The following is a 13,729-nucleotide window of genomic DNA, read 5'->3' as shown; positions in this document are numbered from 1 at the left end:
TATATCTTCTTTTTCTCTTTCTTTCTCTTTCCTTGTCTCTAGACATACTTAATCTCTACATGTCTTTCTTTCTGTTTCTCTCCTGCTCTCTTTTTCAATTGAAATTAGCTTCATATCTCTCTCTTTCTCTCTGTCTCTCTCGCTCTCTCTCTCTCGTTATCTCCAGGTTCTGTAAACACACTGGACTGGAGTTGTGTGTTTTCTTGTCTTTAGTCTTTAGGCTGAGATTTCCCGCCTTGGCCTGTAAGCTGAAAGTTTGAACAGAGCACCACCCCTTCTATAAACACATTGCGCTGCAACTTATCCCCCCTCTCTCTTTCACTTCCTCCCCTCCCTCACTCCCTCTGTCCTTAACTCACTCCCTCAAACACCCTCGGTAGTCATCATTCCTCATGTAATAGTATCTCCTACAGAATTGTATGATGACTGGACAAATAAAAATGTTCCAAAATGAACTGGAATGAATTGTACAATATCGCTTAACTGAATTTTTCCTGTTATATTTCTGTTTTGGAGATGCTGCCACGTTTATTCTGAATCGAGAAGACTTATGGAGTGTTTAAACTGAAGCTAACTGGTGTCTTAAGCTTGTTCCAGACCTTCATATTTCATGTATTGTGTCAAGTGTCTATTGTAAGTGCTGTGTCACAGGCTAAGCTCTGTGCTGACTCACTGTATTTGACTTTCCATTGGTCAGCAGCTTTAGTGTTTTTCTCTCAGAGACGTTTACATTAGTTAGCCCAGTCCTTGTCAGGACTTACTTAGGCTCATGGTCAAAAGTGGGCTTTTTTGTATGTGCCATTGTATGATTTTTGACCTTCCCTTTTTCCCCCTCTTGTTTAGATTGTTCAATTGTTCTTCTTTTTATTTTTTACAGTTTTTCCTTAAAGGATTGTTTGTAATTACATAAACAAAAGCAACATGACTCTGTGCTTATTTAAGATGTTTAAAAAGATAAAGCACCTCCATGCTATATATATATCTATAGTTTAATATACATATCTATAGTTTAATTTGCGGTTGCGGCGGTTATGTCCAACACGCTGTGATTTTCTCGCCAATAGCACAATATTGCTATACTGCGGTTATCGTGACAGCCCTAGACATGTCATCTGCTGGTGTTGGTCCACTGTGTTAGATCAAGTAAAAGTCACTGCAGGTATCTAGTTGTAATGGGTAATTATATGTATTATGTGTAAGACAAGCCAGATTCCCACTTGGAGGCCTTCACCACTTCTGTTGCTGTGCTGCTACCAGGCCCTCAGGCATTCGAGTTCTCTCGACTTTCGGATTAGTCAGTGTTCTGTACCAGCCTCTCTGACTTCCTCTGAGTGTGTGTGTGAGTGTGTGTCTGAGTAAGCAACTGTGGGAGTTTGTGCAGGAACAGCTGTATGTTTGTCTAACTTTGTCTATACTTTTCAATCTCGTACGGATTCATCCCCCTCCTGTGAGAGAAAGAGACAGGCAGGAAGTTTGCTGGGCTTTACAGATCTTCAGCCCAAATGACAGGAGAACATCTAAAATAAGCCTTCAGATATGTAGAAGGTGCTAACATTGACATCACCAGCGTGTTACAATGTGAAAAGTTTCATGGGCTTGAAGCACGTGTTTAGACTCGGCTCAGATGAAGGAGGAGAAAAGAGGGAGGGAAACAAGACTAGTCCTTGCAGGACTCTGAGAGAAGGAGAGGGAGAGAGAGGTGGGAGTGAGGGACAAGAAGAATATACAGGAAGAAAGAAAGGAAAAGGTTGTTCTAGATGTTGTTTTTTGTTGTATTGTGGATAATAACAGAAGCTTTGATTTTAAATGAGTGAGAGAGACATGTAGAAGACGTAAAAAGAGAGAGAGTGAGGGATTTAAAGACGTTTGAATCAGGGTTTGGCCATGCCTTCACTCTTCAGTTGGCTGAATAAGGTGAGTCACTCAATTTAAGCCACAATGTTCTCGCAGTATATATCCTTTGTAAGCTTTTCTCAGCTTATTTGATTTGTGAATATCATTTATCGGGATGAATTTATTGTTATGATTGTTATGATTTTGTTCATACCCTAGGTTAAAGGAACACTACTCAGCTGCACATTTTGGTACCTGTTTAACTGGACATGGCATTAGTATTGTATACTGTGATTTTTGCCAAGGCAGAAAAGGATGCTGCTCTGACCTGTGGCATATGTGTGTAGGGACTCCTGTTTTAAGCTGCTGCAGCTTTTGTTTGCATAAACATTTTAGCCAGATGTCGCCAGTCACGATCATTATCACCCACTGTGGTGGTCTGTGCCCGGATCTACTGGACCATGGTACGGACCAAAGGACCAAAGTTTGGTCAACCAAAAAAACTTGGAGAAGGTGTGGTGGTCAAATGGCTTATTGACACTGTCTGCCAATAGCCTCTCTGTTAATGCCTGTTAAAGCATAGTTTCTTTTATGCCAAGTGATTTTAAGCAAATTATGCTGAAAATAGAGTGAAGCAAATGCTGCGTAAAGCAGATAAAATCAATATGTGCTTAACTGTGAAGAGATGGAGACAAGTTGGCTTGTGCAAGAAAACCTGTCTTTTTAAAAACAGGTTACACAAGTTGGAAGGATTGATTGCACATTATAAAAAAATTCGATTTCACACATTCTTTCACAATAGAAGTTCATAATTTGGTGGAAAAGGACTGAGCAAGGAATTGGTGGTGTTGGACACCAGTTGATCTAGAAATGACATAAAACATATTGATTTCTATTGATTGGAGAAAATGTTGCCAACAAAGTCAACAAATTACATGCTAAATGGCAATTATTAGGGTCCAAGCTCTTCTTAGATTCAGGCATTAAACTGGCCTCTGTTTATAATAAACTTCTGGTCTCAAGATATCTGTAAAATTGCATACAGACAGACCTCTCTGTCTTTGCCATGGTAAGCCAAAAGCAAAGTGTTTGACGAGACTTGTATTTGCATAGCTGAACTCATTGACCTAAATGATTACACCACGGTTACCTCTGGATTTTCATTCCAGAAAGCAGATTTAAATCAGAAACAGAATTTACATGATGATATCACTGACCTTTCTGCTTATAAAGGCGTTTGCTCATCTGTAGTTTGTTTTGCTGGTCCGAATCAGTTAATTATTTTTAACTTTGTTCTTACACAAGCAAAAACCTAAATGCACCAAAATGTGAAATGTGTGTGAAACTGCTTTCAGCAGAGCTGGCATTTATTCATTGCAGTAGTGATTATCTGGATAATAAACCAGGTTAAACTGCACCTGAACAGCTGTTTAGCTCAAATATGAGAAGTATATCTGATCGTTTGGTCGGATCACGTTTTTACCACAAACAAACCCACTTACGGCTCTCTGTGCCGTTGTTTTGGTTTGCACCCGAGTGCAATTACTTGTTGAAACGAACTGTACCAAAAGGGAAAATTAAGTCTGTTTTAACCAGACCACATGGTGCTGAAAAATACCCATAAATATTACAGATAACAAATGATGGATGGTAATGATTAGCACTGTTTAAATTCTATAAATGTCAGAGTTTAATTGTTATCTACAGTTAGCCTTTTACCTTCAGTGCAAATCTGAAGCAGAATGCCTTAAGCTAAAAACACAACAATGCTCTAAAACCTAGTTAAAGGGTTTTAACCTCATGAACTCACTTTTACAGTGGTACAAAACGTTTGCTATCTTTAGTAGTTTCATACCTACCACCACCGTTCACACACTACAGGTTTCATCACCTGTGCTCTATGTGGGCAGCAGCATGACAGGCTAATCTGCCTCATCTGTTATGTAGAGTGTATGCTCTTGAACGTGAACTGATTGGATTATAGGCCGCAGGTTATTGGGTCACATTCTGAAATCGAATGGGCCTCAGGTGTTTGTCACTGTTCTGCCCCCACAGCTGCTCTCTGGTGTTGTTGTTGTTGACTTTGCCAGCCAATCGCATTATTCTTTAGCACTGCAGGCGAGCCAATCAAATTACTCTCTCATTCTGTCTGACTGGGCTAACTAGATTAGCAAAGGCAGAGACAGATTTTGGCCTGTTATGAAATGTAATTATGCCCATGACATGAAAACAGCCTTATTGTCTGCTTTTATAACTGGCTATTTGCAGTGATGGCCTAATTGGAGAGTGTGAGTAAAGCCTTGTTCAGTTTAACACTGTTAGTGCCTAAAAGCTAACCTGGCTTGTTTTGTTTTTGATGTTTTGAACATGAAGAAAGCCTAGCTGATGTGATGTCTGGGGTTTAAAAGATTGTATACATATTGAGGAAAAAAAGGAACACACCAAAAGTACATTGTTGGAATGAAATAAAAGAGTGAATAGAAAAGTTTATTCTGGGAAGCTGTACCACTAAAGGCTCTAGTACCCTTTTGGGCACCTCGAGCCCAGATACTAGGTGAGGAACGGTTGGCCATGGTGGAGATATACAGGTTCCATATGGCATCCTGCTGCACATTTGCCTACAGATGTTTCAGCCGGGCCTGTAGATCCTGCACACTTGTTCAAAATAAATCTGGTGACTAAGCAGCTCAAGAAAGTATTTTCTAAGAAACCTTGGCTGTGTGGTCGAGCATTATCTTGCTGAAAAATACCATTGGACATCCCTGCCATGAGGCAACACATGTAACTGCAGAATGTCCAGCACATGTCACTGACCTGTCAGTCTCTCTCTGTTAGTATCATTACTATGGGTGACAAACTGTTATATGCAATGACTCCCTAGTTTATCACACCAGCAGTTGGAGCTGGATTTACCATATTTTTCACACTGTAAGGCACACTTAAAAACCTTTAATTTTCCTATAAATTGATAGTGGGCCTTTTAATCCTGTGCAATCCATTATCAATTTTACCAGTCAGTTTGTAAGGAGCAGTAAAGCCACTCCACTGAAGTACAGCGTTATAAAGGAGTTTTAGTGAAGTTTCTCTTCACCAAGAACCGAGACTGGAGCAGTATTAGCATTAGCTGCTAACAGCTTCAGCTCTTTCACAGTTCAGAGATAAGTATATCGGACTAGTCGCTGTAGTTTCTGCTTTTGTGACCTTTATTTTTTTCATTTGCTGTAATAACTACTGCATAGGGAGACTGAAGAAAAGTGTGTGTTTGTAGATGGACACAAGCATGCACATACACACAGTCACCTGTTTAGTGGGTGGGTGTGCCTCATCTCATGTTTCTTCCATAGCCTCTGATACAAAGCACTCATTCAGGAGTGTGTGTGTATGCAAGAGAGAGGGAGAGAGAGTGAGAGAGTACACTCTTTCATCACATCAGGGTACTTTCTCTTGTTAACTGGCATTAAATGTCATTTAGGCTGATTTCTGGACACTTATTTCAAAAAGAAGTTTGTGTATCTGAGAGAAAGGGAGAGACCGAGTGAAAGGACAGCATGAAATCTAAAGTCATCTCACTGTCTGTGGACTCTTTCTGATTTGTCTGTGGGCTGTGTCCCAGTCACTGTGCGCTCTGTCTCACTGTCTCACTGTCTGTGCGCCCTGTCCCACTGTCTGTGCGCTCTGTCTCACTGTCTGTGGACTTTGTCTGTGGGCTCTGTCTCACTGTCTGTGGGCTCTGCCTGACTGTCTCATCTGTCTGTGCGCTCTGTCTCATCTGTCTGTGGGCTCTGTCTCATTTGTCTGTGGGCTCTGTCTCATTTGTCTGTGGGCTCTGTCTCATTTGTCTGTGGGCTCTGCCTCATTTGTCTGTGGGCTCTGCCTGCCTGACTGTCTGATCTGTTTGTTTGCTCTGTCTGATCTGTCTGTGGCCTCTGTCTCACTGTCTGTGTGCTGTCTTACTGTCTGTGCGCTCTGTCTCACTGTCTATGGACTGTCACTGTCTGTGACTCTGCCTGCCATGTGTCTGTCTGTGGGCTCTTTCTAACTGTCTGTCAGTGGGCTGTCTTTCTGTCTGTGTGAGAAGATACAAGAAGAGTGTTACATTAGACGAGACGTGATGTGTTTTAGTGCACGTTGCCTTCTATCTACAAACAAGACTCAGCAAGACCTACATGCCATTTACACCCACTTTCATTCTCTCCTCTCTCTTTCTCTCCTTCTCTCTTTCTTTCTCTCTCTCTCTCTCTCTCTCTCTCTCTCTCTCTCTCTCTCTCTCGCTCAGGTGTAATTATTATTCCTCTGTCTGGACTTGTCTTTCGTCTTTTATTGTTTTAATGATGTTGACGCTGCTGGAGTATTTTGAGACATAGTTTGGGATCTGATCCAGTAAATCAGTTTAATTAAGTAAATGTATGGAACTAACGGTCTACTATGTGTGCTGTCCACTTTTAAAAGCTGAGCTGCATTTGCTGTCTGTGCATGGCTCCGACTTTGTCTTGTTGGCCTTATTGCATGTGGTGATGTCATCTCAAAATTGTGATTTAGTGAAAATTGCTCAGCCCCTGTTTCAAGCCTCGGGCACTTTTCCCATCAGTTCCCACCAGAGCAGGGTCTGTTTTTAATAGGACAGATTTAGCCTGAGAAGGGTTTTTCTGTAGGTTAAAGGTTTCATTAGAAGAACATAACTGCCCCAAAAGCTAAAACAACTTGACTGTTGCTTTTGACTCTTTGAAATCAGCCTTTGACTCTTTTGACTGCTTTTTCATTCTGTAAACTACAGACATTCATCCCAAATTCCAAATAAAAATATTCTCAAATAATGCAAGAAAACAAGTTCATATTCATGAAGTTTTAGGAGTTCAGAAATCAATTATTGGTGGAATAACCCTGGTTTTTAGTCAAAGTTTTCATTTATCTTAGCAATAAAGATACGTAGCAATAAAGTCTTACGCACTGCTTTTGAATAACTTTGTGCCTGCACTCCTGGTGCAAAACTTCAAGCAGTTCAGTTTTGTTTGATGGATTGTGATCATCCATCTTCCTCTTGATTATATTCCAGAGGTTTTCAGTTTGGTAAAATAAAATAAAAAATAAAAAACATTTTCATGTGGTCTGTTATTTTCAAAGCTATACTTGCAGGACATTCATATAGTTTGAGAAATGGTCTTGTCATGCAGAACCCACCCTGTAATTCCTCTGCCATAGAAATTAGTGGGTGGTCTGTCCAGTAATCTCGATCACCCGCCTGCTAATCCCATCAACAATTCGACCAAATTTTTCTTCTTCTATAAAAGCCCCCAACATCTGCTGCGGCAGGATACTGATTGTTGACCATGATTTGATTATTTAAGTTTGAGAAGTGCTCCTGTTTTTATCGTGTTCAGCCAAAATTAGCTCGTTTTAAGAACCCAGGGTAACATCGAAGGACAAAGGTTTCTGTTGCATAGAATAATGTCAATGCTAATGAGTAAATTATCAGACAAACAAGGAGGAAGTCACTATTCTGCTCCCCATCTGTCAGGCTGGCAGCTTTATTCAAGGCCACATAGTTAAACTTGAAACCAAACTGATCAGTCCAGAACAGAACTTTAATAAAAACTACAACTTTATCCCGACTATTAAGCATGGTGCTACTTTTTGCTACTTTTTAGTTTAGGATGGCCTGCCATTACTCGTGGACTTTTAAATTCTTTCTGGATTTCACCATTAAATTCTACAGAACAATGTCAGGGTGTCGGTCCATGATCTGAAGCTTATCTGTACTTGGGCTATGCAGCAAGACAGTGATCCAGTTAAATGTTTTGGAAATGCCTAGTCAATATCCTCACCTTTCAGTCCAATAAAATAGCTTTTCAGTGACCTAAAAAAGATGGAGAGCCCACCAGCATCACTGAGGAAGCAGCTTTTTTTTGCTCCATAGGATCCGTCAGCTTATGTCGTCTCTGTGATAAGTAAATATTGTTTTAGCAGAACAGGAAGTCTTCTATGATGCAAGCTCAAGTGACAGCAGTGATTCATTGTTCAAAAGGAGGACAATGGGATGAGAGTCAAATAGCTGTGGCATCAAACAGCTGACCGGACGAGCCTTACTTTAAAAAAATGCATAGATATTTCAGTTGGATCAGTCTTGGATTAATGTTGTTAGGGTGATATTAAAACCAGCTACAGGGAAAGCAGATTAAAGAAGGTCATGGTTATGAGTAAAGTATTATGCAAAGTATATAATAGAGGCTTTTTTTTCTGGATTATATTATCTCAGGGTATTTTAATTAGACTATTGTAATGTGCTGATATTACAGAAACGACAAAAGAAGATTTAAGTTTGTCCCCTGTGTTATTTTTATTGTGGAGTAATGTTATGGAAATTTTTTGACAGCGCGAATGATGAGATAATAATGTGAGAGGAATGACACGATGGAATAATGTGTTGGTAATGATGTAACTGGATTGACGAGAGAATAATATGAGAGCAATAAGATGATGCAACAGGAATGATGTGGCAGAACAATGTGCCACAAATGACTAAATGATAAAATGATGTGATGGCATCGTTTTTGTTCAGTTTTGGCTTTTTCATTGATAGAAAAATAATGACTGGATTGTACAAAGGCTGGATCTGGAAACTACTTCAGTAGGACATGTTTAGGTTTATTACCTATAAATGGTGGGGATTAGTCTGACATCATTTCAGTTCACCTAAATTGACGAGTGGCCTCACTGTTTCACTATGTGTTACAGCCACAGCTGAAATATTTATATATAATATATGTGAATCTCCAAGGAGGCTTAAGGGCTTTTGCCAGGAATAGACCATCATATGCCCACCAGATCTGCTAACGTCTGAACAGTGAATATGCCTAAAGCCTCTGTTTGAGCAGAACCTCATAATATTGTCCAAAGTGTCTCAAGATGTGGCTTTTTATTGTCCTTCTGTTTCTTCAAGGTGGTAAAGCAGCTACTGTAGATAGGAGTGTCTTAATAGAGTGAACAGTGAGTTTAAAAACTCCAGCAGCACTGCTGTTTTTAGTTTCAAGATGAGTGTTTCTAATAAATTGACCAACAAGTGTAGGTAAAAGGTCTTTGGGCCTATTAAACTGGTTGATCAGTGTAGGTAGAGGGCTCCCGCAGGCAAACAAGCACACTGGGTTACATTCTTGTAATTCATGGCATTGCATAGCTGTGGTCCCTGCGTTTCTGCTGTAAAACTAGACCTAAATACCAGTTAGTGGAAGTTGGGTAAATGTTCAGCCTTTTACGAGTCGATGCATCCCGTCAGTAGTGGGTTCAATCATTGATGTGGGGGAAAACAAACAGGAAAACACCTTCATCTCTGCACTACAGGGAAAAACATCATGTGCTTTACTGTTAACAGTTTCGACTCAGTCCCATAATAACTGGAGTTTAGAGTGACAGCAGGTGGTTAAGAGCTTTTTATTGCACACTGTGACCTTCAATATGTCTGCTCAAGTAGGACGACTGCTTTATGATGGTTCATATTAAGGAGTGGAAAGATTGGCTTGCTCTGGTTTATACATCCCTACACACACTTCCAGTGGTCACTATTTCCCCAGTGTGTATTCTCAGAAATAGCAGCACTTCCTTTTAAACATATACTGCCTGACCAAAACACTCACACACTCGTAATATGTGGTTGGACCACCTTCAGCTTTGATTATGGTACACATTCAATTCACTGGCATAGTTTCCACAAGCTTCTGCACTGTTACGACATTTGTTTCTGTCCAAGATCTTGCATCGATAATGGGAGATTTGGAAGACTGTGCAAAGTCTTTTTCAGCACATCTTAAATATTCTCAATGGACTCTGTGGTGAACAATCCACAAATTGCAATCTTTCACAATCTAAGCCCTGTGAATCAATGCCCGTGCCATCAGTAGGGCTGAAACTAATGATTATTTTGGTAGTCGACTAATCTGACAATTATTTTTCAGATTAGTCGATTAGTCAACTATTATTTCTGCCATGCCCTCCAACTCTGCTTGCTGTAGGTATGGCTTCTGTTTCTAGCTTTCTCTTTAGCTTTGTCTATATTCAGTATATTCAGGTAGTCATCTGACCTCATTCTTTGGGCACATACTGTTGCTGAACCTAAACCTGCCGACCAACTGCAGCATCAACCCCATATTATATCACTGCTATGGTAAATCTGGACTCATCATCAGACCACATGACCCCATTCCACTGCTCCAGAGTCCAATCTTTATTCTCCCTAGCAAACCGAAGCTACGAAACAACTTATCAATTTGTTGAATCTCTTCTTCTTCTTCTTTCAGGTGCCAGAAATCATCAGCACTCTCAGGCAGGCCAGCAAAAGCTCCGCCCGCCAGGAGGACACAACAGCCAAGCCTAACGACAATCACCAAGACAACGGTCGGCATGATGCCCCCCTCTCTCTGCCGCCCGGTGCTGATGCAGCGACTGCCTTTGCCAAAAAGTTTGAGGTGCTGTTTTGCGGGCGGGTGGTGGTGGCCCAGAAGAATGCGCCGCCAGCTCTGATAGACGAGTGCATAGAGAAGTTCGGTCGAGCGAGTGTGACGGGCTCACTGGCTGCCGGCATTCGACGGGCCTTCTCACTCACGCAGGTAAGTGGCAGCTTTGACATTAGCTTGAGTGCAGAACAAAATAAACTGGTGTCGGACTCATTTTAAAATAATCTTAAACAGCAGTCTATCTTTCAGAAAGGCTGCTATCAATTGTCCATAATATAGCTGTGCTTTTATGTACTGCAGGTGATGAATGGAGGCAGTGAGGGAGGAGATGGAGGAGGAAAGAAGCCTCTGTTTTTCCGGAGGGATCCCAGTTTTCCCAGTTTGCACGCTCTGGATGAGAATGGTCTCTCTCCAGAGCTGCAGCGCCGATCCGTGAATGGAGCTGCTGGAGTGCAACCTACCAGTCTGCAGGAGAACAGGACCATGCTGTTCACAGTGAGTTGATTGAGTGACCCATAACTAAACCATCATAAAACATTCTCCAAGATGACAGACAGCGAGGTGGCATTCCTTATGATATCCTGTATTTAGTACTCATGGTATATCATAGTATTTTTTTTTTGTTTATTTATTTTTGCATGGCTGAGCTTTAATTTAGGTTTGTGAGTTACTGTACTGAAAAAGTACATTTAATATAATATAAAACACAAAGACTTTAAATTAAGGCTTTAATTAGTATTGGGTTTATTTTGTCCCACACCATATATGAAGAAAAAACAGTTAAATAATATATTTTAACAATAGACCTTAAAAACAGATATGCCAGCAACTTTAATACGGCTTCCTTTACAAAACTACATATTTTAAATACTCAATGTAAGTATTCAAAGAGATATTTCTCAAAAGCTATATTGCACAATTAAGTCACAAGTTTAATATCAATTTATAATATGTTATTCTTGAAGCCATTAGAGGCATTGCAGCATTAAAATCAGCCAGAGTTCCTTTCTTTTTCCAGCTAACAAATAGGTTCAGTTCAGTGTGCATTAAAATAATCATTTAAGCTACAGTATTCATATATTTAAACTAGGATTATATTAACTTCTCTTTAAAGCTTTTTTCACCTCGTATCAAGTGCTTTAAGGAGTTTATCTCTTGTGCTGAATAAATTATTTTGCACCCAGGACCGATTCTGGTCTTGTCTGGGCGACGAAAGAAACTTTTTCAGAGCTGTGGATCTATTCCGCAGTTCCGTTTCTCTTATTTCTAAATAAATAAATGCTGTTTGCTCTTGTTTTTTCTATTCAACTTGAATAAAATAACTCATACAGTGAGAAACAGCAGTAGGAGCTTCTTAGATAAACTGCTGTTCTCAGTATCTGCTTTTTTTCTTTTTTTAATTGTAATGTACTGTTGATATGGCCTTATTGTATATAGATATAGATCTTTCTCAGCCTCACTTCCTGCATGTGTCCCAGAGATCTTCTCCAGATGCCCTCTAGACGCTGCATGGCCTCTCACGCTGATCTACAACCTGTCCAGATCACGACCTTAACAATAACCGCTTTAAGTAGTAACGGTGCACTGGTGTGTTTGGTTTTGTTGCATTGCAGTCAAGGCGTCTGTAGTCACTGTAGCCCAGAATACACAAAACTGAAACTATATCACTGTAGTCTAGAGTTATTGTTAATCATTCGCTCTGGTTCTTCTGGCAAACCTCCTAAACCCTGCTAAGCCTGGTTATTTTTGTGCTCTTTGTGCTTCTTGAAGAATGTTTGGTTTGCCTTATCTCTAACGCTGTACGACTTTGGAACCATTTGTCAGAGCATGCATTCCACACTGCTTTGCTGTTCAGAAGGGGCATCTGAGGTCTTGATGGCGGGGGCCAGTGTATATAATAGCACCTGTCCACTCAGCTTTATTAGTAGGATTTGTTCCTGCGAATAAGTGGAAACATTCCTAATATCAAACAACTTCACAGGGATGGGTAAAACATCTGCAGTTCCAGTTTCTTTGGCAGTATTGGAGAAAAGTAAGCAGTTTACGACAGTTTAGACCAACATTTAGATAAAGCAGAGGTTCTGTCATGCCTACAACCCCTAACCAGAGTAAAAAAGATTTTTGTGTGTATTATGTATTATTATTAGGGCTGGATATCAAAAATTTCCATTACTTTTTTTGACTGTCACCAAAACTACAATTATTTATTCCTAAGCATATTGCTGGATGCATTTCAGAAATAAGAAATATCAGCATTAGATTGGCAAAATTAAATTATGTGTATTTTATTGGTGTTAATTAATTTAAAATGTAATGCTTCTAGTTCTCTGTATTTTTGACAGAGGGACTGTAATAGTGTACTGTGGTTTACTTTTGACAGACTAGATGCTTTAAGAGCAAGTGAGACAACAAGAGATAGCGCAAGTAAGAGGGAGAGACCGTGCGAGTGAGAGAGAGAGAGAGACAGCGAAAGCGAGAGACGGCACTAGTGAGAGCCAGAGGCAGCAGCGCGAGTGAGTGAGAGCGAGAGACCGCGCGAGTGAGTGAGAGCGAGAGACCGCGCGAGTGAGTGAGAGCGAGAGACCGCGCGAGTGAGTGAGAGCGAGAGACCGCGCGAGTGAGTGAGAGCGAGAGACCGCGCGAGTGAGTGAGAGCGAGAGACCGCGCGAGTGAGTGAGAGCGAGAGACCGCGCGAGTGAGTGAGAGCGAGAGACCGCGCGAGTGAGTGAGAGCGAGAGACCGCGCGAGTGAGTGAGAGCAAGACGGCGCAAATAAAGCCGATAGGCAGGGTGCCATCACGGTTTTGTTTACCTCGCTTTTGGCTTGTTCATTCAAAGTGTCTAAAACAGGCACTTTCGAGACATTTCGGTCGTTCCTTTTTGGTATTGAATTATTGTGTGTTAACTTTACTTAATTTGTTAAAAATAATAAATAATAAAGTTTCCCTTCTAATTTTAGCAGGTCTCATTGCTGGGAGTGGCTAATAGGGGTGCAAATCTGTCAGTGGCTTTGTTTTTTAGCATACAGAACTTCTCACTGTACTTTTAAATGAATGTTGATTTATTCATTTAATAGCTGTATCTAAGCCAGACAGACACTGTGTGATTTTTTTTTAATCGGGTGTGGAGAGCTCATCCGCATGTTTGAATGGTTTGTCCTGTAAGAAAACACACGCGATTTATATGCTGACACTGTTGTCTTACTGGCAGGCTGAGAGACTGAACGTCATGCAGCCCGTAAGCAGTAGAAGAAGCGCCAAATCACTGCAAGCCGCGCACCCATTAATCCACACATTAATCCACCCATTAATCCATTGAACTCACTTTCCTCTGGCCGGTTGGGCTCTAGGAAATAGCCTGTGATGTAGTCATCTGTTTTTTAATACTATATTTATTTTATATAAAGCTATGGTATTATAATCACCATATAGCTAAGAAACCAACTATTTTATT

At 40.6% G+C, this 13,729-nt stretch overlaps 1 protein-coding gene across 5 annotated transcripts in view; it reads left to right on the top strand.

Annotated features, from left to right (window-relative positions):
- The window catches only part of tbc1d1 (TBC1 (tre-2/USP6, BUB2, cdc16) domain family, member 1), a 96,166-nt gene that overhangs the window by 22,303 nt on the left and 60,134 nt on the right, over nucleotides 1–13,729 (top strand). For 4 of the 5 annotated variants that reach the window (XM_022681729.2, XM_022681728.2, XM_022681727.2 and 1 more), the window contains 2 exons: nucleotides 10,122–10,430; nucleotides 10,578–10,772. In XM_022681729.2, coding sequence (XP_022537450.2) covers nucleotides 10,122–10,430; nucleotides 10,578–10,772 — 504 coding nt within the window. Of the gene's footprint in view, nucleotides 1–1,749; nucleotides 1,915–10,121; nucleotides 10,431–10,577; nucleotides 10,773–13,729 lie in introns of those variants that run through there. The other variant, XM_022681731.2, reaches the window with a different exon arrangement.

This window comes from Astyanax mexicanus, chromosome 25 (genome assembly GCF_023375975.1).
Source record: "Astyanax mexicanus isolate ESR-SI-001 chromosome 25, AstMex3_surface, whole genome shotgun sequence".
In the NCBI taxonomy this organism is placed as follows: Eukaryota; Metazoa; Chordata; class Actinopteri; order Characiformes; family Acestrorhamphidae; genus Astyanax; species Astyanax mexicanus.
This window is presented reverse-complemented; position numbering and strand designations above follow the sequence as displayed.